This window comes from Hermetia illucens, chromosome 3 (assembly GCF_905115235.1).
Source record: "Hermetia illucens chromosome 3, iHerIll2.2.curated.20191125, whole genome shotgun sequence".
Classification (NCBI taxonomy): domain Eukaryota; kingdom Metazoa; phylum Arthropoda; class Insecta; order Diptera; family Stratiomyidae; genus Hermetia; species Hermetia illucens.
Window position 1 is genome coordinate 133,089,344 of NC_051851.1, and position 22,582 is coordinate 133,111,925.

Below are 22,582 nucleotides of genomic sequence, written 5' to 3' on the forward strand. Positions count from 1 at the left end.
TGCGTTGGAATAGTGAAGAGCGTGCCTTTGCCGTTGCCATGGGTCACTACATTCAGACAAACTGCAAGTGCGACAAAAGGAAGAACTGGAGTCCCTCGGCCCGTTAGATCACCTGAGAACATTGAAGCAGTGAGAGAGTCAATGTTGCGATCGCCACGGCGTGCTGCGCGCAAACACGCATCTGCCCTTGGACTATCCGATCGTTTTGTGAGAAGAATTCTTCGTGATGATCTTCATTTTCATCCCTATAAGATGGCGATAGTGCAGGAACTTTCAGAACGTGACTTCAATTCTCGGATGAACGCATGTGAGCTTCTTCTTGATGTCGCTCCCGAGGGTTCTATTGTTTTTTTTAGCGATGAAGCCCATTTTCATTTGTGTGGGTCATTCACCCAAAGTCACAGTGTGGTGTGCAATTTCCTCAACTGGAATTATTGGTCCCTGGTTTTTTGAGGAAGATGAGGCTACAGTGACAGTGAATTCGGACCGGTATGTAAACATGCTACAGAATTTTTTTTTTCCCACGGCTAGAAAATTTGGGGGACCCTTGGTTCCAACAAGACGGTGCAACAGCACACACTTCAAGAGCATCGATGGCTGTTTTGAGGGAACACTTTCCAGAGCGCCTTATCTCAATTAGAGGCGATTTGGAATGGCCGGCACGCTCTCCCGATCTGCCCCCTTGTGATTTTTTTCTATGGGGTTTTTTGAAATCCCGTGTTTATGTGAACCGTCCAAGAATCATACAAGATTTGAAGACTATCATCCAAGAAGAAATTGCCAACATAACACCTGCTATGCTAACAAGAGTAATGACAAACGCCAGAAATCGGTTTACGCAATGTATGGAGAATGGGGGACGTCACCTAACAGATTTGATCTTCAAAACAATGTAAATAAAAACTTTAGACATGTACCTACATTATCGAAAATAAATAAATATTTTCCGATGCATACAATAGTTTTTATTGAGTTTTGAAAAAAGGAAGTTATGCTGCCGCACCCTGTATAAGCGGCAGCATCGCCCAACCTCCTATTGCGGGCCAAAAATTTATTTGGGAATTCTTCTCTCGAACGCGGCAAGTTCGCAAGTTTCTTCTTAAGAACCCAAGTTTCCGAGGAATACTGTGAGACTTTTCGAGCAAAGCAGTTTTTGTAAGCTGTTGTGTTGTGTTGCCAGCAAGCTTGTGGGGATTTTACTGTCATATCCATTATCTGTATGATTTTTTACCCTCCCTTTATTGTTCTTAGTTGATCAGCGCCGTCACCATGTATTTCGTCCGGCCGTCACTAATTTACAGGGCAAGACCTCGCGTCAGCTGATCGATCTGGCTGAAGATAGATTGTACATCTTGAGATGTTCTTCTCATAATGTCGATATAGTCAGCAGAGGCCATTAGGTAAATGGACTTGAAGAGCATGGTGTCTCTCGCATTTACATCAGCATCGCGGATCACACATGATGGTGTACAATTTTACGCTGGCTATGCTGTTATAAACAGCCTTAAAGTCGATGAAAAGATTATGTGACTGATGGCCTTATTCCAACAGTTTTCCCACCTCTTGCCACAATGAGTATCAATTGCTGAATGCATCCATAATTAACCAGTTCAGCTTCTATTCTATCGGCTCCGATGAATTACACGGACTGTTTCATCCATGTTTGGCGATCGCAGCATTTGTTCGTTGTCTTCAATTGATGGATCTCAAAGTTGCCTTTATTCTGGATGTTGAGCAGTGAATTAAAATACTTACCCCATTGCTCAAATATGCTATTGCTATTTTTGCGACTGCGAGAAGCACGTTATGGCACTCAAGATGGGGGCTTTTCCCTGGAGTCTTAACGATCATCCTCCTCCTTTTATTTCATGTGGAAAACCTCCAATTCCTGGAATTTTCGGAGAGGTGAAAAAAACTGCCCTGCAAATATCGCAAAAATTGCAAGAAACAGCCCCGCTGGAAGATCGCCAACCTAAATAGCTTTACTTTGTTTGCGTACATTGGCAATCGATATGATTTTATGGCGAGGCTCCCCAATTCGTTACCATTCGACGCTATTACTTTATCTGAGGTCGGTTCTGCCACGTCTTCATTCTGCCATAGAGTTTCATTGTCCTTATAGACTTTCCTGGTTGGATACTCCATCCTTACCCATACGGGTTAAGTGTCCCTCAACCGCAAGCTATTGAATCGCATTTTACTTACAACCAGACTGCTGTGGTTTCGCCTCAAATTTCTTCGTTATATAAGCTACCCCCTCCTATAGCGGGCCAACAATTTATCTGGGGATTCTTCTCTTGAACGCGGCTATTACGGTCAGAACTCAAATTTCCCTCGGCAGGATGGGAACCGAGATGTTTATGGCTTCATCCTGTTGACTTGTACAATATATGAAACTTCTATGCCTGCTGCGGTTGCACCCAGTACTACTCAAGTTCACAGATCTGTTGATTTTCCCAGGTTTCCTTTTTCTGTCTGTGAAGTCGCTTCTTCATTCGACAAAGGTCACGTCGCGTAGGCGCGTTTTTTTGAGATTGCTGTATTTTTTGCGATTAAGACCAAATATGTTTGTGGCCGTTCCAAAATCGTTTGTCTATGCTTCAGCTCCAGGACCTCTCCTAGCTATAGCTATTGCAGTATCTATTTCTCCTTTATAGGTATTACGAAGGACTTTCGTATGGATGGCCTCGATGTTCGCTCTGACTTGACTGCCAGAGGGGATCCGAGGTTGTGTTGTTATTCCAGGCCGGGCCACCATGCCAACAATGTTAGGCATGCGAGTCTATATTGGCCCCACTATATATTCTGACATTCATCAAAGCTGGAAGGTGACGGCATTCGATAATAATCAATCAATTATATATCAATTTGGTTGAAAGTGGTCCCATCTGAAGAGATCCACGTTTCCGCGCAAAACATTCACTTCCAACAATCATTTCGTGTCGCAGTGGTAATCCGTCAGTTGTTATTGACAGTTTTATTCAAGTTATGGGACGCATAACTCTCTGCTCTGCTCTCCCTGCTTGACTTTTAAAGTCCCCATGTCTGATTTCGATATGATACCCGGGGCCGGTTTAAAGGAGTTCGTTCCACTTCGTGATAGAAGGTATCCTTCTCCGACTATGCAGTCACCTCTGTAGGGGTATTGTCTATAATGAGGCTTATATTGAAAATTTGTTTTGCAAGCGCGGTAGTCCCTGGTATAATTTTTCGGCTGACTGAGAAAAGTACTCCGAGTATTTGGTTTACTGTATGGCCAGTAAAATATATGGGCAATTACAAGCTCTTCTCGACGAAGCCGGTGCGAGTCCAAAGTATCTCTTGTATGGCCGAATATTGGCTAGGTACTTGCTAGTTCTTGTTCTGTACAGAGAGAGTATATTTTATGAGATAATGTGCAAATGGTTTGTTGGTTTTTATCACCAATTCCCTCATTGTAAGCTCCATTCACTATCTTTTTGTAGCTTTGTAAGTTCTCTATGCACTACCCATATTCCAGCCTGCATTTGTCCCGTTTTAGGTGCACTTTCGTAATTAAGAAAACCACGTGGAAGTGAAGAGAGGGTTTGACAGTAGAGCTTGGTGTTGATTCAGCAAGTGTTTTCCCGATTTTATGCTTCATCGTATGTTCATGTTTTCGACTTTCAAGTTGTATTACCCTTTGGCTGCCGACCGAAAATGAGCTTTAAACGTGATAATCTTCATAGATAAGCAAAAACTAGACCAACGCGTTAGGATGGATTTTTGCTCTAAAATTAGATTACATCTTCGAATTATACAATATTTTGAACCTTGTTAAAATATCCTATATAAGTAAACTAATTCATCAGCGTCATAAGCAACGATGCAAACAACCGGTATCCGGTCTAGGCCTGCCTTAATAAGGAACACCAGACATCCCGGTTTTCCACGGAAGTCCACCAATTCGATATCCCTAAAAGCTGCCTGGCGTCCAGGTCTACGCCGTCATTCCATCTCAGGCAGAGTCTGCCTCGTCTTCTTTTTCTACCATAGATATTGCCCTTATATACTTTCCGGGCTGGATCATCCTCATCCATACGGATTAAGTGAACCGTACACCGCTACCTGTTGAGCCGAATTTTATCCACAACCACAATGGTCGTGGTATCGCTCATAGATTTCGTCGTTATGTAGGCTACGGAATCGTCCATCCTCATGTAGGCACATTTTTCGGAGGATTCTTCTCCCGAACGCGGCCAAGTATCCAAGGAATACATGTGGACTGGTAAGATCATTGTCTTGTACAGTAAGAGCTTTGACCCTAATGTGTGACGTTTCGAGCGGAACAGTTTTTGTAAGTTGAAATAGGCTTTAAAGTCGATGAAAAGATGGTGCAACTGATGTCCATATTCCAACAGTTTTACCATCGCTTACCTCAGCGAGAAAATCTGATCCATTGTTGATTTGCTGGAGTGAAGCCTCTTTGGTACGGGCCAATGATGTTTTGGGCGTATGGGGTTATCTAACCTAGCAAAATAGCGGAGAATATCTTATAGATGGTACTCAGCAACGTGATACCTATATAATTTCTGCACTGTGTGATATCTCCCTTTTTATGTATGAGACAAATATCGTCTCTTTGCCAGTCGCCAGGCATTGTTTTGTTAAACCGCTTTGTGTAATTGGTTGGTATTTAACAAATTCGGCTGTAACTCCGTCTTCAGTTGGCGGAACCTCCAACTTGCCGATGTTCTATGATAGTTGTTCAGTAGTTCAACAAAGTACTCAACCCATCGCTCCAATATGCCCATTCTGTCGGAAATCAGATTTCCCTCTTTGCCTCGGCAGGATGTGTGTGTGTGTGTGTGTGTGTATGGTGGGGGAGAAGCTACAGCTTCTGAGCACTCAGGCCGCGTTGGCCCATTGTACTCGCCTCCCCCGTCTAACGGAATATTCCGGATTCGTTAACGTATCGCAGGATTTCCGTTAGTGGATGTGATGCAACCCGTCGCAATTGGAGGACATCGGCACCAAAGATCTGATGCCTGATGCGTCCATAGGCGGGGCATAGGAAATGCTCCGTGGATTCCGCTTCCTCATTACAGGAGGGACACGTATCATCTTCGGTAATTCCTATTCTGAACATATGCCCAGCTAGTGAATTATGGCCTGTCAGAATGCCCACAATACACCTGCAAGTCCTCCTGCTTTTCGACAGGATAAACTTTGCGGTACGTATGTTGGGTTCTGGCAGGAAAAGTTTGGTGTGTCGAGCAGCATTTAAGCTCTGCCACCTGTCGTTATGGGAAACTTGTTCCCAGTTTTTGAAAACAGATTTAGCCAATGCTGCTGATACCCCAATTGCTGGCTCCGGTCCCGGCATAGGGGAGATTGACCCCTCTTTCGCTAAAGCGTCCGAGATTTCATTTCCCTCTATGCCACAGTGACCAGGTACCCAGAGTAGTTCCACCGTATTGAATCTAGACATAGAGTTCAAACGGTTTCTGCATTCCTGAACGATTTTCGAGGTGATCAAAGGACTGCTCAATGCCCTCAGTGCAGCTTGACTGTCACTGCAGATTGCGATGCGCCTGCCCTTCAACCCCTCGTCAATCACCCAGTTTGCCACCCTTAGGATCGCATAAACTTCGGCTTGAAAAACCGTTGCATATTGTCCCAAAGGAAAAGCCCACTTCTCGTTTTTATTCGAGAGGTAGACTCCGGCTCCAGAACCCTCTTCTGTTTTTGAGCCATCGGTGTAGAAGACTTCCGTATATCCCGCCACGCATTCCTCTGGGTTTCCCCAGTCCTCTCTACGCTTCAGGGTAACTTCATATCTTCTACCAAACAGATGTATGGGGACACGAGAATCGGAAGGCATTGTAAGAACTGGATTCAGTCCTCTCAGTAGCTCTTCCAATGCTCTGTGCCCCCCATATCCGTTGTTTTCCCATAGATCTAATCGAATTAGCCTATGAGCTGCTCTCATTGCAGCGCTTTGAATAAATATATCCAGGGGCTGCAAATTGAGTAATGCATTCAGAGCTGCGCCGGATGTCGTGCTCATGGCACCAGTGATACCCAGACAAACAGTTCTTTGCAGTGCGTCTAGTTTACGGTGAAAACCTTTTTGTCTCACCTTAACCCACCACACTACGGATGCATATACGAACATCGGCCTAATGATGGCAACGTATATCCACATTACCACATGAGGCCTGAGTCCCCATGTCGAGGCAAAGGTCCGTCTGCACAGCCCATAAGCTGTAAGAGCTCGTTTCATCTTTACCTCTACATGTTTGTTCCAAAGAAGTTTTTTATCTAGAGTGACCCCCAGATATTTCACTTCTTCGGAGAGTTGAAGGGTAGTACCCCTTATCTCAGGGAGACAAAGTCCATCCAGTTTTCTCCTTCGTGTGAATAAAACCATTGTGGTTTTATTTGGATTAACTGACAAACCATGTCTAAGGCACCAGCTGTCTATCAAATCAACGGCACGCTGTATATTCCTACACACCGTTCCAAGATCCCGATCAGCAGCAAGTACAGCCACGTCATCAGCATAAGCTTGAGCGTGTATTGGCAAATTTTGCAGTTCGCAAAGCAGTGAGTCGATCAGCATACTCCACAGAAGTGGCGAAAGCACACCTCCTTGGGGGCAGCCCTTCGTCGCTTCCGTAGTCAGGTAGTGATCGACCCCTACCTCAGCGCACAACAACCTTTGCGTTAGCATAGCATGGATCCACTTAATTAAAGCATCATCAACACCATGCGCTCTGGCGGCATCACAAAGTTTTTGAAAAGGCGCACAGTCAAAAGCCCCTTCAATGTCCACGAACACCCCCATCGCGTACTCACCATTCAAAGTTGCATCCTCTATCTTTGTGACCAAAGAATGAAGAGCAGACTCACAGGACTTTCCACGTTGGTAAGCAAGAATGAAGTCAGGCTGATCTGTCTGAAGTTCTTTGGATTAGAATAGTCATCTTTCCCAGGTTTCGGTACGAAAACTACCTTAACCTGTTGCCAAGAAGAAGGCACGTAGCCCAGAGCAAGACATCCTCGGAAAATATTTCTTAGAGGTCGCTCTAAATGCTCCATACCCTCCTTTAGCATTGCCGGATAGATGCCATCCATGCCAGGTGCTTTGAAATGTTCAAAGGACAGTATAGCAGCTCTCACCTTTTCATGGGTAACAACCGCTTTCGCAGTGTTCCAGTTCCCCTTGCAACACTTGCGTGTTGAAGGGGTTGCAAGAACCGTCAACTCTCCCCCTACCACTTCTCTCACCCGTTCTCCCGGGTGGTGTACTTCCAGGAGGGTCTGTACTGAGTCCAGTCTGGAGCTCGTGAAAGTACCGTCGGGTTTTCTAAGAGAATCCAACTTGGCCGACTCATCCCTTTTGAGGACTCTGCACAGCCTTGAAGTCTCCCTTTCGCCTTCCAGTTCCTCACAGTACGCTCTAAAGGAGTCTCGTTTCGAGCACCTCACGAGCCTCTTATATTCACGTTGTGAGTTCCTGAAATTTAACCAGTCTTCGTCCTTGTTACTTTTGCAAGCACGATTTAGAAGTCGCCTGGTTGATTTCCTGAGTTTTTGCAGTTCTCGGTTCCACCAAGGAACCGTTTTACCGCTTTGGCCTCGGGAAATAGGACAAGCCTCTTCATAGCACTCTAAAAGTGTGCCGTTTAGAGCTTTCAATTCATCTTCCAGCACCAAAGGAGTCCTTAGTCGCCTAGGGAACTGTACTTTATTGCCAAGAAGTTCATTGAACTTTGCCCAATCCGTTTTCCTAGGGTTCCGCCTTTGTACTGCAGACTGTTCGCCCGCAATAGTCAGATTGAATTCTAGATATCGGTGATCTGACAGTGAGACCTCGTCTAGCACTCGCCAGTGTGTAATCAACTCTAACAATTTTGGGGTACAGATTGTTAGGTCAATTACTTCGCTTCTTCTCGGTCCCACGAACGTAGGGGCGCACCCTACGTTTGCAATCATAAGACCAGCTGAAGTGATGAAATCAAATAGCTTCTCTCCTCTTGGATTGCATTTGCTACTGCCCCAACAAATATGTTGAGCATTCGCATCGCAACCTATTAAGAGTTCGAGACTACTTGATTCTGCATACGCCACCAGATCCCTAAGTTCTTGCGTCGGTGGAGGATACAAAGAATCATAGGGTAAATAAGCGGAGGCAACTATGATGTTTTTTCTCTCGCCATTTATTTGGTATTGTATGATGACCGTAGCTAAGTCCTGGGAACAATATTGTCTCAGCATAGTTGCCTCTAACCGTCTTGACATCAGGACGCAAGCTCTCGGTCTTATGGATCTTTCGTCGTAGAAGATCCTAGCCCCCTTTACTGATCCAATGCCACAGATTCTGTTAAATCGAACCCACGGTTCTTGCACCAGAAAGATATAGGGGAAATCCTGCAGCTTTGTCATTCTCGCTGCCAACAGGTAGGAGGGAGCTTTGGCATGCTGCAGGTTGATTTGACCAATCTTTATGTTTTTCGACATAAACTTAGACTATTGTCGCTGACAGAAGAGTCTGGTGCGTCCAGTGTGGATCTTACCGGGGTTTCCAGTTTATCCCCACCTTCCGCCGGAGATTCCGCTTCCTTGTGTCCGATTTCTCTGGACGTTACCGCGCCTAGTGGTACAGCCACGTCCATGTCCTCATTCCCAAGGTGCTTCATCTTCCTTCGCAGTGCTCTCTTCTGCCGTCGGCTTCGGGCCTTTCCAGGTTCACGGTGTCCGGACCGCTTGGATCCATTTCCACACACCGGCGTTAAACCAGTAGCGTCCACGTCACCAGCTTCCCGTTCTTCCGCTCTTCCTGGTAAGGATGAAGGAGAAGGTTCTGACAGGCAGAATTCAGCCGTAGTCGGATTTCCAGTTTCTCCCAATTTGAAAGTTTCCGTACTTTCCTTTCTGGCTAACTTCGCCGTAGGCACCAAGTGCAAACTTTCCACTGAGTCGGAAAGCATGCCTTCTACAGATTGATCTGTAGGCGAATATGAATGTGGTGAGGCCTGCAAAATCCGCGCCTCGGCCGCGACATGATTGCTCATGGTCGCGGGTGGATTCGAAGTCTGTGACTTCTTACCACTTGGAAAGTTTAAATCCATCGTTTCCATATTCATATTTTTGGACACCCTTAGTGTAGTAGTAAACTACTACAGGCTCCCCCACCACGACAAGGTGGTGTCCGAGGGGGAGCTCGGCAGGATGAGTATCAAAGTATATAATTCTCCATCCTGCTGTTGGTAAAACTTCCGCACCTAGTGCGGTTGCTCCCAGACTTCCTCTTTTCGTCTCTGAAGTCGCTTCTCCGGTCGTCGGAGTTCGTTATAAATCTCCACGCGTACCCGCGTTCTTTAGGAATGCAACATTACTCGTTCCGTTGCTAGCTTACATTCGTCGTCAAACCAGCCGTTCCGACTTTTTTTGCGGCTGGGGCCAAGTATCTTTCTGACCGTATCAATGATAACGTTTTTCAGGTGATTGTGAAGATCATTTGTTGATGCTTCATCTCCAGGAACTCTGTTGACTGCGGTAATTGCGGAATCCATTTCCCTCCTATAGGTGTCGTGCAGGGCTGCATTGTGGTTGGTTTCAGTGCTCACTCCCACCTAATTGTCAGAGAGGATTGTAGGTGGTGTCGTAATTCGAGCTCGGAGCACCATTCCAACGAGATAGTGATCCGAGTATATTGGCCCCAATATACGTTCTGACATTCATCAATGCTGAGAGGTGGCGGCGTTCAATCAGTACGTGGTCAATTTGGTTGAAAGTGGTCCCGTCTGGAGAGGCCCACGTATGTGTGTAGACCGCTTGCCGCGCAAACCAGGCACTTCCAACAACCATTTCGTGCGATACTGCTAACTGAATAGTCCGCAGTCCGTTATAATTGGTATCTCTATGTAAGCTATGGGAGCCAACGTATTGCCTGAATACAAGCTCCCTCCCTACTTGACTGTTGAAATCTCCAAGTATGACTTTGCTATCATACTTCTGATAGGCTTCGAGGGTCCGCTCAACTGCCTCGTAGAGGTATCCTTCTCCGACTCTGCAGTCTCCTCTGTAGGGGCGTGAACGTTTATGAGGCTTATATTTCTATACTTGCCTCGCAAACGCAGAGTGAAGAACAAGTATTTTACTAGTTACAATACCAAAACATTTATTTGGGTGCACCTCGTCAGATTGTTTTCTCACCCATTTCGGCCATACCCTCCGAGTGGAAAACCGTCAACTGAAAATTACACTTTCTAAGAGTGACCTTAGACGATAATTCTGACATCAGTTAGGCTGATGGTGTGAACGTAATGACTCATGAACCAGACTGACGAAAATTATTTAAATTTTTTAATGAAATTTGTCAGTCTGCTGTGGCGGAGTTGACTGACGATGGATAGAGATTTATGCTAGACAGATGAGGAACTGATCTGAAATGGCCGCTCTAATGGGAGATATGGACAGACCCGCATGAGCTTCAATCTACGCACTCCATTCTAACATAGTGGAGCGTCTTTAGGAAAATAAATACGATCTTCTCTATTTTACGTTTCAAAATGTAATAACTATTGGCCTCAGAATAGACTGCCTTGGAACGTATTTAAAGTAATTTCCTGTGTTGATATGTGGATTCATATACCAATACACAATACCCAAGCCTGTTCATACCTCCACCGCCAAAGATAGACCTTACTAGTATCTATTTTATCTGTGGACTACTTTCGAAGGCTCTTAAGTGTGCGCCACTATTGTTATAAAATTTCATATCTAAAAGTGTGGGGTTATATGCCGATCTGCAATTCTTTCCTCAAATTTGAAATAAGTCAATCGTAACGATGCATAGAAGAAAGCCTTGAATCGCAATCTTTTTCAGGCTTCATTCTTCCTCTCGTAATTACTCTGTAATTGGCAGCGCTAGTCTAATTACTTCCGCCAACAATGTATCTAAATTTGCACTAAACACCTTCTCTATTCACAGGCACCTACATCGTGGTCGATCAATATCCAACGATGATCTTGCTAGCTCTGATCATTGGGATCATCATGGGGAGCAAGTGAATGGCGATGATTCTTCAGATTGGCGTCGTGTGAGTAAGATCCGGCGATCTTTTCAATCTCCAAAAAGCTCATCACCGCCTAAGTCAAGTCGGCCCCTGGATTTGCCAGAAAACTCGGTTTCAGTGTCGCGGATCCGACAAGAGCTGGAGAACTGCCGTCGTCTTAGTACGGCCATGCGAAACAACCATGTGGATCTGGTTGCACTTGATAGCATCTTGAATGGCGATGATGGTTCAGCGACACCGGAAACAGGTTTGTTGGAAACTTTTACAATGATTGGTTTAGTTCTTGTATATTGTACCTGGATTACATTGATATGCAGAACGTCTTGGGGCTTGTCATCAATCTATGGCTTGTTGCAGCGAAAGAGTTTTCCTATCTTTTATACTGCTCTTTCTACATAGGAGGTTATCTAACGAATTTGTGGGTCACTTACAGTGTTTTAGTAGGTAAAAGAAACTGATGAATGAAGGGAGTGATATCACACATCTTTATCACATATCAACTAGGTTACTAGTACCATAAAAGTTCATCGTGTATCCATCATCACGAAATCATTGAAAGTAATTTCGAGCCTTATCTACATATTCATTAGCATTATCTAAAGCTTTTGTAGCCACCTTACGTAGATATCACTTCGCATGTGGGATTTTACGTTTGCCAAATATTATGAAATAAAAATTATTTAGTAGAGGTTAACTTTAGGGCAGATTACTCATTTTTAACCTTTTGGAGAATACATAATGTACTCCTTTTTAGACGCTCTAGAATAATTCCATCAATTCAAGGGTTAAGCCACTGTAGGGGACAATAAACAAGCATTTTTTGAATTGTTCTTCACCTGGACAATGGAGTAAAGCAAAATTCTAATGAAAGTCCTTAATTGTATGTGCGATAAGCTGTATAAATTGCTCTTTTCATAGTAAAGCAAAAAAATTGGGGCTTCGATGAAGGTTTCTTTTGGAATTGGAGGTTTGTAGGGAAACCATCTGAACTATTTCCTCTTATAATGTTTAATCTACGGTATAGAAAGAATCCTTTTAGATTATACATGTATACAGTTATGTAGCATATAGTCATTACCTTTGCTATTTGAAAGGAAGTGGGCCATAGAAGGAAAACTACCGAAAATCACGGAAGTAAATATGATGAAACGCAAACTGTCGAAGAGGCAGATAGGTCGCTATCAGTGGGAGTTCCGAGGAGCGCTCTGGTGCGACGATTTGATGTCATGAGGCGAGTAGAGTTTAGCCGGCTCAAGTCTTCAGAGCTAGCCTGTAGTACTCAGGAAGGATGTGTTTGTGATTGGGGAAACGCTTCTGAGCGCTATAGCTCATGAAGGATAATAACTCTTCCACCCTGCCATTAGAGATCTCTCTGGGGTTCTCAAAGAATGATACACCTAGTGTCCCAGGTTCTAGCTAGAGCTGGGCAATCGTAAAGGAAGTGCATGAACGTTTCTCCCTCCTTTCCGCAGTTTTCGCAATGCGAATTGTAGAGTATGCCGAGTCCTGCGGCATGTTCAATGCCCTATGCAGCTCGCTGTTATCGTGTACGCATTCGCACATGTCTGGTCCAAAACTTATTGCGATCGAATTTTGTTATAGGCGGCCCAAATCCTTTTTGACTTGGGGCAAGTCGTGAACCTTCACCTCTTAAAATCAGTGGCTGCTAAGCACTGCGAATAAATACCCCTCCTGCTAGTCACTAGTGGGATTCAGACTGAAGCCAAGAGGGACTTTCAAGAGCAGAATCCCGTCTGGTCAGTTGGTCAGTCCGTACATTTGCTGCTGTGTTCCTGTGACCGATAACCCAGAGGAGGCGACTTTGAGCGTGTCATCCAGACTATTTAATGCGTCCTTACACTATCCCATCACTCTGGAGGATGCTTCCAATGAGTAAAAAGCTTTAATAGCGATTTAACTGTCAGTGAGAATGGCGATATTACACTTAGGGCTCAGATCATGCACCATTAATCTACAGGCTTGCACTATCACCTCCCGCTTGAAGAGAAACAATTTGACTCGGCTACGTTGTGTATATCCCAGAAAACCTGGAATGCCCAAATTTTTTGATGTACTTCATCTAGGATGTTACTATGGTCGTAGGTTTTTGTCGTCCGGACTCACATATTCCGACAGCGTTACTTGCTACAACGTATTTAATATTTAATGTGGAGGTCCAAGGGGAGGAGAGTTGTTTTATTGCACTTTTCACCACTACACCAATACCGCCATTAAGATGAGACGAATCACAAATGTACACATCCAGAGGACCATTCTCGGCCAAAGGCACCATTTGCTTACAAAGATTTTCTTACAGGCCTTCTTTACTCCACTTCTGATGTCAGTCACCAATTTATCCTGGGATTACACCCAAATACTTCACTTTGAAGGGAAGAGCCATACTTTATTCATTTGGCTGCGGGAGGTGGAATTCCGGTACCATTGGTTGCTGGTGAATAGTATCAGCTCTGTTCTAGTTGGATTTATGACGAGTCCGTACACACCTTTCCCGAAGCGCCCTCCATTATTTGCGATGCGAGGCATTTCTAACACCAATATCACCGAGTAGCTAGCATATGTAACCACCTTCACCTCGCTCCTGTCCAATGTGAGCAAGATTTTGTCCATCACTATCAAGCAGAACACCGAAGAAAAGGTCTCACCTCTACTCACAGTATAGTACCTCTACTCACAGGTCTGGTGAAGCTACTATCTGCGACATCCAATGCGTAAGATACCCGTGCAATCCAATCCTAGTTAGAACTACCTCAATGGATTCGGTATTAACGTTGTTGTGTGCTTCCTCTACAGGAAGGCTGCTAGACTATATTGTTTATAATGTAGTGATTGCTCAACTAATGAACAGGCGCAAAAAAGATTTGGCATATTGATGCGATGGGTACGCGGATGGATGACTGCTCACGGTTTCAGCCTTGCGGTGGAAAAAAACCGAAACAGTCGTCTTGACCAGAAGGAGAATCCTGACCCTGCGTCCCATATCGACCGGCGAGTTGACTATAGAGTCAAAACCAGCGGTTAAATACTTTGGTTTAATGCTTCTTTGAGCAAATCAAAGCAGCAGCAGACAGGGCTGCTGAGTCACAGCCCTGAGTCGAATAATGGCGAATATCCGGGGCCCTATATCTACTTGCGGACGTTTCCTTATGGGAAGAACGTTGTCGGTTCTTCTCTATGGCGCGGAGGTATGGGCTGATGCCCTTGACAAGCAGATGCATCCTAAGCACCTTGCTCAAGTGCAGAGGCGGGAAGCTTTGCATGTATCGTCTGCTTATCGCACCGTCTCCAAACCGGGTGTGATGGTGATCGCACGAGTGATCCCCGTTGCCATCCTTGCCAAGGAACGCAAAGCTATCTACGGCCGTAAAGGTGATAACTTAAGAGAGGTATTTGCCCGTGAAGAATGCCAACGCAAGCTTACCGAGTGCCAACTTTCTTGGCAAAATGAACCAAAGGGCAGGTAGACTGCGCGGCCCATCGACAATTTTGACCCGTGGTTGAACAGAAGGCACGGTGAGATTGATTACTTCCTTACCCAACTTCTAAGCGGGCATGGAGGTTTTCAGTCTTACCGGCACAGGATTGGAAAGGCGCGATCTCCTGATTGTGTGTTCTGCAATGGGGTGGCGAACGATGATAAACACACCTTTTTCTCTTGCGACAGTGGGAAAGGGAAAGTCAGGGGACTTGAAGGCTCCCAAAGCCGGGAGAGCGGGAGGCTAGTCCGAAGTAATGCCTCCAGGCTAGTTCTCTGATGACAGGGAGGTGTTTAGTTGGTAGTCGGACAGCGTACTTTTGCGGGAATCCAAAACGCATTCACTTACCCCTACCTACAAGCAAGTTTTAATTATTTCAAATACGTCCTAGGTATTTGGTGGAGTGTGATTTCCGCGGATTTGCCTTCGGAGAAGGGTTCATAATCGCCCTTAAGTGGATGTCTAAGGCGCACTCTAGGAAGGTCACGAAAGAGGTGAGGCTGATTAGTCGAAAGATCTTTGCAGACTCATGGCCACGCCTGCCCGGTTTTGATACGAGTATTTTTTCCAGAGCTCTGACCTTTGACTACAGTTGCGGTGCCAACATTACCATTGAGAGCGCCGGAGAGTCTGTTCTTGATAACTTGACCAAAGTTCCTCCAGGTGATCCTTCTGGTGTCTCTGAACGGATTAAAGACTTAGACTGAAAACTATCCAAATATGATCTGAGAAGGATGTCTGGTCATATTGGATTGGTGTATTGCCCTTGTTACACACCAATAGCTTTTTGTTAATAATAAAGTCAAAGAAAAATTTACCTCTTTCGTTGCTTTCCACCCCAAAGCGTATGCCTTGCATTGGAGTCGCAACCCGTCAACAGGCTCCGCTAGTATTAAGATTCAGACACAGAAAAACATGCAGGTTTCTCATGACGAGAATACAATCTCTAAGTTTATCCCAATCAGTGTCTCTTGTGCAATAAATTGTAATATTTGCTTTGGAGCCCTTTGATGGTTCGACCTCCTTTGATCCCGGGCTCCTGTATATATAATACGATGCCGATGTCTTCCTCTAGAAGGAAGGTGAGCTGATTAACTAAGGCGCACTTCGAGTTGTTCAGATTTATCTGAGCTACCTTCAGCATAATCTGCTTGCGAATGCGGTTCTTCCGACTCATAAAGAAAAACAATGCAACGGAAAGCGCCCATTCACCCCGTTGCGTTCTTGCTGTAGAACGGCTGCTATGGAGATGATTGCGGGTGAAGAATGGCAACATACACTAAATGAGTGCAACTATCTTGCTAAAATGAGTCAAGCGGCAATTTAAATGCGTAGCTAGTTCAGGAATATAATGAGATTGAAATCCTTACCTAGCTTCTAAGTGGGCATGCAAGTTTTCAGTCTCACCTGCACAAAATTGGGAAGGTTTAATCTCCTAACTGTGTGTTCTGCAATGGAGTAGTCACACACATTTTTCTCTTGTACAAGGTAAGGTGATATTCGTCAACAGCTTTAAACATACATGGAGGATCTCTCTCGACACAACATTGTCAGAGAAATGCTGATGAGCCCTGGCACATGGAGCCGTGCTGCGTATTACTTCCAGTTTCTCCTTTTTACTCTCTCCTTCTTCTCCTTGAGAATTCTCAAACTTGAAGATTCCCTAACCCGGAAGAATGGGGCTAATCTGGATTAATGTGTCAAATGGCTACAGGTTATCTCTCTGGCGATAGAGAGGTGTGTATTTGGTAGTCCAAAGGCAGATCTGCAGCACTCCGTGTGTAAAATTCACGTACCGTATCTCTCTAAAAAAATCTTCAAATAAATTATACTAATTGTACCATGCTCTACCTTAGATCTGCGGTCTGCGAAAATTTCTTCCAAAACTAAGGAGTTTAATCCTGGACCGTTGTACCATCATTTTTAGGGCTTTATGTGAAACAAATCCTTATTAAAATCGATTCAATATCTGCTTATCCGTCTGTCTGGTCAATGTAACTGTCTGTAAGTCTATCTGTCTGTCTGTCACACCCGATTTATTCGAAACAGCTGAGACTATCGCCGCGAAATAAAAACTAAAGTTTTCAATCTAACTTAACAAAACATGTCTTTATTATTTCAGTGACATACGTATTCAATATTGTTGAAGCCCAACCTCTCTTTGGATTTAATACTTTTAATACTGCTCCCTTTTTTTACTGCATCTATCATGCGATCAGATGAACTGCGAAATTGCTAGTCATTGTTTTTATATTAAGGGCGTTGCACAAAAAATTCTTAATGTTTTCTTTAAAACTTGTTAGCGTAGTTACTCTGCGCTGATAGACCTTGTGTTTTAGATAACCTCAATAATTCTCTATCTGGTTTAAGTCCAGAGAATTGCCGGGCCAACGATCCAGATCGCTAGATTCTATAATTCATGTTAGCTCTGGATGTATAGCAAGGTGCACCATCCTGCATATTCCGTGCGCAGAAGTCCAGATTGTTCATATATAACACAAACACTCCTTTTATTACCTCCTCCTCCTTAGATCGCATTGTATCTTCAATAAATTGCATTGGACCAGATCCTTGCTCAGGAATGCTACTACAAATCATTGCTTCTGAGTGATATTTAATCCTTTTAACCATACAGTGTGTTCACCATTTCTTCCCCGAACATAATTTGCCACCTCAGTCACCGCTTCTAAACGCCATTCGTCGGCATTATCAACGGCGCAACAACCCGTATCCGGTCTAGGCCTGCCTTAATAAAGAACTCCAGACATCCCAGTTTTGCGCCGAGGTCCACCAATTAAATATCCCTAATAGCTGTCTGGCGTCCTGACCTACGCCATCGCACCATCTCAAGCATAGATATTGCCCTTATAGACTTTCCGGGCTGATCATCCTCATCTATACGGATTAGGTGACCCGCCCATCATAACCCGGATTTTATCCACAATCTGGCGGTCATGGTATCGCTCATTGATTTCGTTGTTACAAAGAGGCGACAGCAGTGGACAATTGTAAGAAGCGTTAGATTTTTGTGGCATTCCCACTGGTCACTCTTTTTAAGATAGTCCACCAATATTTGCGCTAATCCGGCATGAGAAAATATCTCAAATAGTCGGTTCACTAGACAGTATTTTAACCATCTCTCGTTGGCACTTGGCATGAGGAATATTACCCGATGGTCAACCATGCAACACAATATACTGGATAGTATCCTGATAAATTCGAGGCCCTCCATCAAACAATAAACTATTTTTTGGTTAATAAAAGATTGTGTTGAAAATTAATTAAAATTTAAGGATATAGACATATATAGGATATAGTGTTACGAGTATTATTTTGAATATTCCTTACTAAAATATACAATATATTATTTATTGTTATACAGATCCTAAAAGTAAAAAGAACACATTCCTCACAGCAGAATCACTGAAAGAAATTCGTGGCAAGCTGAAAAAACTGAGCGACGAGTCTCTTTACAAAGAAGATTTCATCACACAAAACGATCCTGAAAAAAGTAAAACCTATGATGAGTGCCAAGAAGAGTTCACAGTTGCGAAGCCTGCAGTCATGCAAGTAAATACTTCAACGTGTAATTCGTAATATATATTTTTTCTAACAAATTTTACAATTTTTTATCCATAAGGATGCAAAAATAGTTCATCAACCAACATTGCAAATAAGATCAAAGGCGGATACATCTCACAACACAAACAGCCTTGAAAACAGAACACGACACCGTGATACAACGTCCAGTGAATGGTATCTTCGGCGCAAATCTTATGGTTTTGAAAAAATGGTACCTCCATCAACCTCCATGTTCCGTCAAGAATCCTCCACGGACAGCGGAATCGGGCGATCAGGAGAACTTGCCAGTTGGTCACCAACAGAAAATACTCCACGTGGAACAGTCATTACGTTCGGGAATGGCGGCAGTTCATCTCCGAAGACGTCAGTCACTCTTATGAATCCTGGTCCTGTGAAACGTTACAAGGAAATATTTGATCCACAAAACGAATCCATGGAAATAAAAAGACATTCTATTGCTGTAGATGAATCAAAATATGTCCGTGATAATCTTCGCAATGGCTTTGATGCGAAAACGTCCATAAATCTCAATGGATTTTATTCAAGAGAAATTGATTCAACACAGTCTACCGTTTTTGATGACAATGGAAAACGTCAGAAGAGGGTTGAATTCTGCAAAACAGAAGTTCATTTTGCTGCTGAATCAGGGAGAGTGAACATTGTTGAAACCGATGGAAAACCCCCTCCCACTAACAACTTTCGGCGAAGACGAAGAAGCTCAGGTGGACCAATTAGCAATGCATACTTAGAAGCCATAAACTCTGGAAAGCCAATTATTCATTTCGGAGATAACTGCAAAACACAGTACGAACAAACTCCACAGAATACTTTAGTCGAGGAGAGCAACAATGTAACTGTTATAACGAATGGAACTCCGGACGTGATTATTCCTTGCACTGTGCAGGAGGAGGAGGCAGAGTCTCTGTCTGACGAAATTTCAATCCGCGGTATCCTGAAAAATAAACCAGTCAAACCTAAGCCATACCATCTCGGCGAAAACATCGAAAGTAGTGAAAGTCTTTGGGGTGTTCGCTTAAGACCAGTATCTGCCGAATTTTCCGGTACGAAAATTGAGGATACTCCTGGTGGTATGTACAATATTTTTCTAGCTTCTGCGGTGAATCATTAGCTTCTGTTTATCATATTCAGATAAACATGAAATTACATCTGATAACACCTCATCTGTTGCAGAACGTGTGCGTATCGTTGAAGAACGCAAGGATGGCGCCGGCTATTCCACGAAGATCAACCTCAGCCTCTCGAATTCCCCACGATCCTGGGAAGCTCCAGGTGAGTGTTAAAACTATTTTCGTTTTCTTTTTTAATGCTCGCAATGCTTGCCTAGATCTTAACGTGAAATACATATTTAGCCTGTAGAGTTTGTTGTTTTTTGGGATAATATACTTTCACATTGTAAATTTGCAGCATGCATCTAGCAAATGTATTATTCTGGCCATAAGCTTGTAATTTTTAAACATCGATTTGGATTGCTTGATGTTTAATGTGTATATAGATAGCAGCGTAACATTAGGCTCTCTTGCAGAATCATATTATCGTCTTTCTTCTGGAACTTGAAAATAGTTCGCCTGTAACAAATTTCGGACTAACTCACACTTTTTCCTGACTTTTTTATATTTGGCAAACTTTTTCTCTTATAGTTTAGAATTTCTCCAAGTAGTCGCAACTTGCTCTTTATTTTGGACTCTTCCCTCTTCAATCATCCTTTTTGATTCTATTAAACGGTTTATTTTTAAGGTTCTAAGTTTAGTTAATGGAAGACTCTCATGGGATGTTCACTGACCATTTAATGCACTATACTTTCAAGTTATTGATAGAATAAAAGTAAACGCCGGTATTTCATCGTTATGTAGGCTACGGAATCGTCCATCCTCATGTAAGGGGCCAAAAATTCTTCGGGGCATTCTGTTCTCGAACGCGGCCAATTTTTCTTGCTAAGAACCAAAGTCTCCGAGGAATACATGCGGACAGCCAAGGTCATTGTCTTGTACAATAAGAGCTTTGACCCTATGGTGAGACGTTTCGAGCGAAACAGTTTTTGTAAGCTGAAATAGGCTCTGTTGGCTGCTAACAACCATGCGCGGATTTGATCATCGTAGCTGTTATCGGTTGTGATTTTCGACCCTAGATAGGAGAAATTGTCAACGGTCTCCAAGTTGTAGTCTCCTATCTTTATTCTTCCCATTTGACCTCTGCGGTTTGATGTTGTTGGGGGTTTTCGGTGCTGACGTTGCCACCATATATTTTGCCTTGCCTTCATTGATGTGGAGCCCAAGATCTCACGCTGATCGGCGCCTGCTCGATCTAGATGAAGGCAATTTGTACCCCTCGGATCGTTCTTCCCATGATGTCGATATCGTCAGCATAAGCCAGTAGTTAGGGGGACTTGAAGAGGATCGTACCTCTTGCATTTACCTCAGCATCGCGGATCACTTTCTCGAGGGCCAGGTTAAAGAGGACATATGATAGGGTATCCCCTTATCGTAGACCATTGTTGATGTTGAATGGTCGTGAGAGTGATCCTGTTGCTTTTATGTGGCCTCGCACATTCGTCAGGGTCAGCCTAGTTAGTCTTATCAATTTCGACAGGATACCGAATTCTCTCATGACGGTGTACAGTTTTACCCTGGCTAGGCTATCACAGGCGGCTTTAAACTCGATGAAAAGATGGTGCAACTGATGTCCATATTCCAACAGTTTTTCCATCGCTTGCCGAAGAGAAAAGATCTGATCTTGTGCTGATTTGCCTGCAGTTAAGCCTCTTTGGTATGGGCCAATGATGTTCTGAGCGTATGAGGCTAGCAAGATAGAGGAGAATATCTTATAGATGGTATTCAGCAACGTGATACCTCTATAATTGCTGCACTGTGTGATATCCCCCTTTTTATGTATGAGACACTATATGTCTCTGGCCACTATAATATATGGTGTTACTCCTGGCGACTTATGATTTTCAAGACGATTAATTGCACGGACTGTTTCTGCTATACTCGGTGGTGGCACTATTTGTCCGTCGTCTTCAGTTGGCGGGACCTCCAACTCGCCGATGTTCTGGTTGTTCAGTAGTTCATCAAAGTACTCATCCTATCGCTCCAATATGCACATTCTGTCGGAAATCAGATTTTCCCCTTTGTCTCGGCAAGATGAGCATCGGGGTGTGTAAGGCTTCATCCTGCTGACTTGACCCAAAACCTAGGGGACCAATTGATACAATTTGTCCCGTTTTTGGGCGCAGGAGACTCGCCTTCATCTTTCACTGTCTGCAGCTTTTCGTTAACAATGAGGTCCCAGCGGTCACCACGTGGAGGTGGCGATAGGGTTTGATAGTAGAGCTGTTGGTGTTGGTTTAGCAGGCGTTTCCCAGGTTTTATGCTCCATCGTGTGTACCAATACACGTTTCGCTCAGGGACCTATACTGCCCTTTGAGCATTGAGAGGGGCTATGTTATCTTTAATGATGTCAAAAAATCTCCTTATGTTGAAGAAATCTTAACGTTCTTTCCTCACTTTCCTTTCTTAAGGATTTCATATTCTTTTCATTGTGAGTTTGCAATCCTTTCAATTAGCCATCATCGACACTACGGCGTAATCTTCTAAATCAGCCCTTGACAAACAGGAAATTCCTGCTAAAAATGTTTTTGTCCGATGTCTGTTTGACTGCCGATCCAGTCATAGGAAAAATGTAATCTATTCTTGGGCTTTCTCGGTTTTTTACATTACACCTTAATGTGTTTATGCCTACAGGGTAAGGAAGGGACTATGAGTAGACTATCTAGTGACTGATCTACTTAACTATCTAGCAATTGAATAACTTTTAGGGAGTAGATCACTCCCGTGGAAAAGAAAGGTAATTAAACTACTTGAGGCGACTTTTGGTTCCAGCCACGAGCTGGGAAAATAAAATCCTCTTTTGATAAAGAATCGGAAACTTCATTTCCCTCACCTCGTTTCACCGAATCGAATCTATTACATATAGAGTTCACTGTGTTCTACATACCTGAACAATTCAGAGTTCATTCAAATTCTGCATTCCTGAACATTGAAGCTATCACCATTTTCACCAGTTTCAGCTCGTGTAAACTGTCGCCGACAGGCAGGAGATTCTCCGGTGAGATACTTTGGATCGTAAAGTCGTTGTATTTCTTTCGTCAGAATCTCCATCGGGACCATTCCTGCTATCACGCAAGCTACTTCATTGGATATTGTTCTATAAGCGCAACATGTTCGGAGTACACTTATACGATACGCAGCTCCAATCTTTCTCTTATTTCCTATATTTTTCAGTGCATTTGCCCATACTGGGGCTGCATACAGTAGGATCGAACTGACCACTCTCGAAATAAGGACTCGAGGGCTCGGTCGTGGGCCACCTATATTTGGTAGCGTTCTCGCAACCAGCGCTCTGATTTTATATGCCTTGGTTGCTGCACCCTCCACATGGAAT

The 22,582-nt window shown here is 43.8% G+C and overlaps 1 protein-coding gene across 8 annotated transcripts in view; it reads left to right on the plus strand.

The window, feature by feature from the left end:
* The window catches only part of LOC119651024, a 145,583-nt gene that overhangs the window by 99,087 nt on the left and 23,914 nt on the right, over window positions 1–22,582 (plus strand). For 5 of the 8 annotated variants that reach the window (XM_038054329.1, XM_038054328.1, XM_038054332.1 and 2 more), the window contains exons 5-8: window positions 10,961–11,292; window positions 17,922–18,109; window positions 18,180–19,209; window positions 19,271–19,411. In XM_038054329.1, coding sequence (XP_037910257.1) covers window positions 10,961–11,292; window positions 17,922–18,109; window positions 18,180–19,209; window positions 19,271–19,411 — 1,691 coding nt within the window. The remainder of the gene's footprint in view (window positions 1–10,960; window positions 11,293–17,921; window positions 18,110–18,179; window positions 19,210–19,270; window positions 19,412–22,582) is intronic. The other 3 variants (XM_038054330.1, XM_038054333.1, XM_038054336.1) reach the window with 1 other exon arrangement.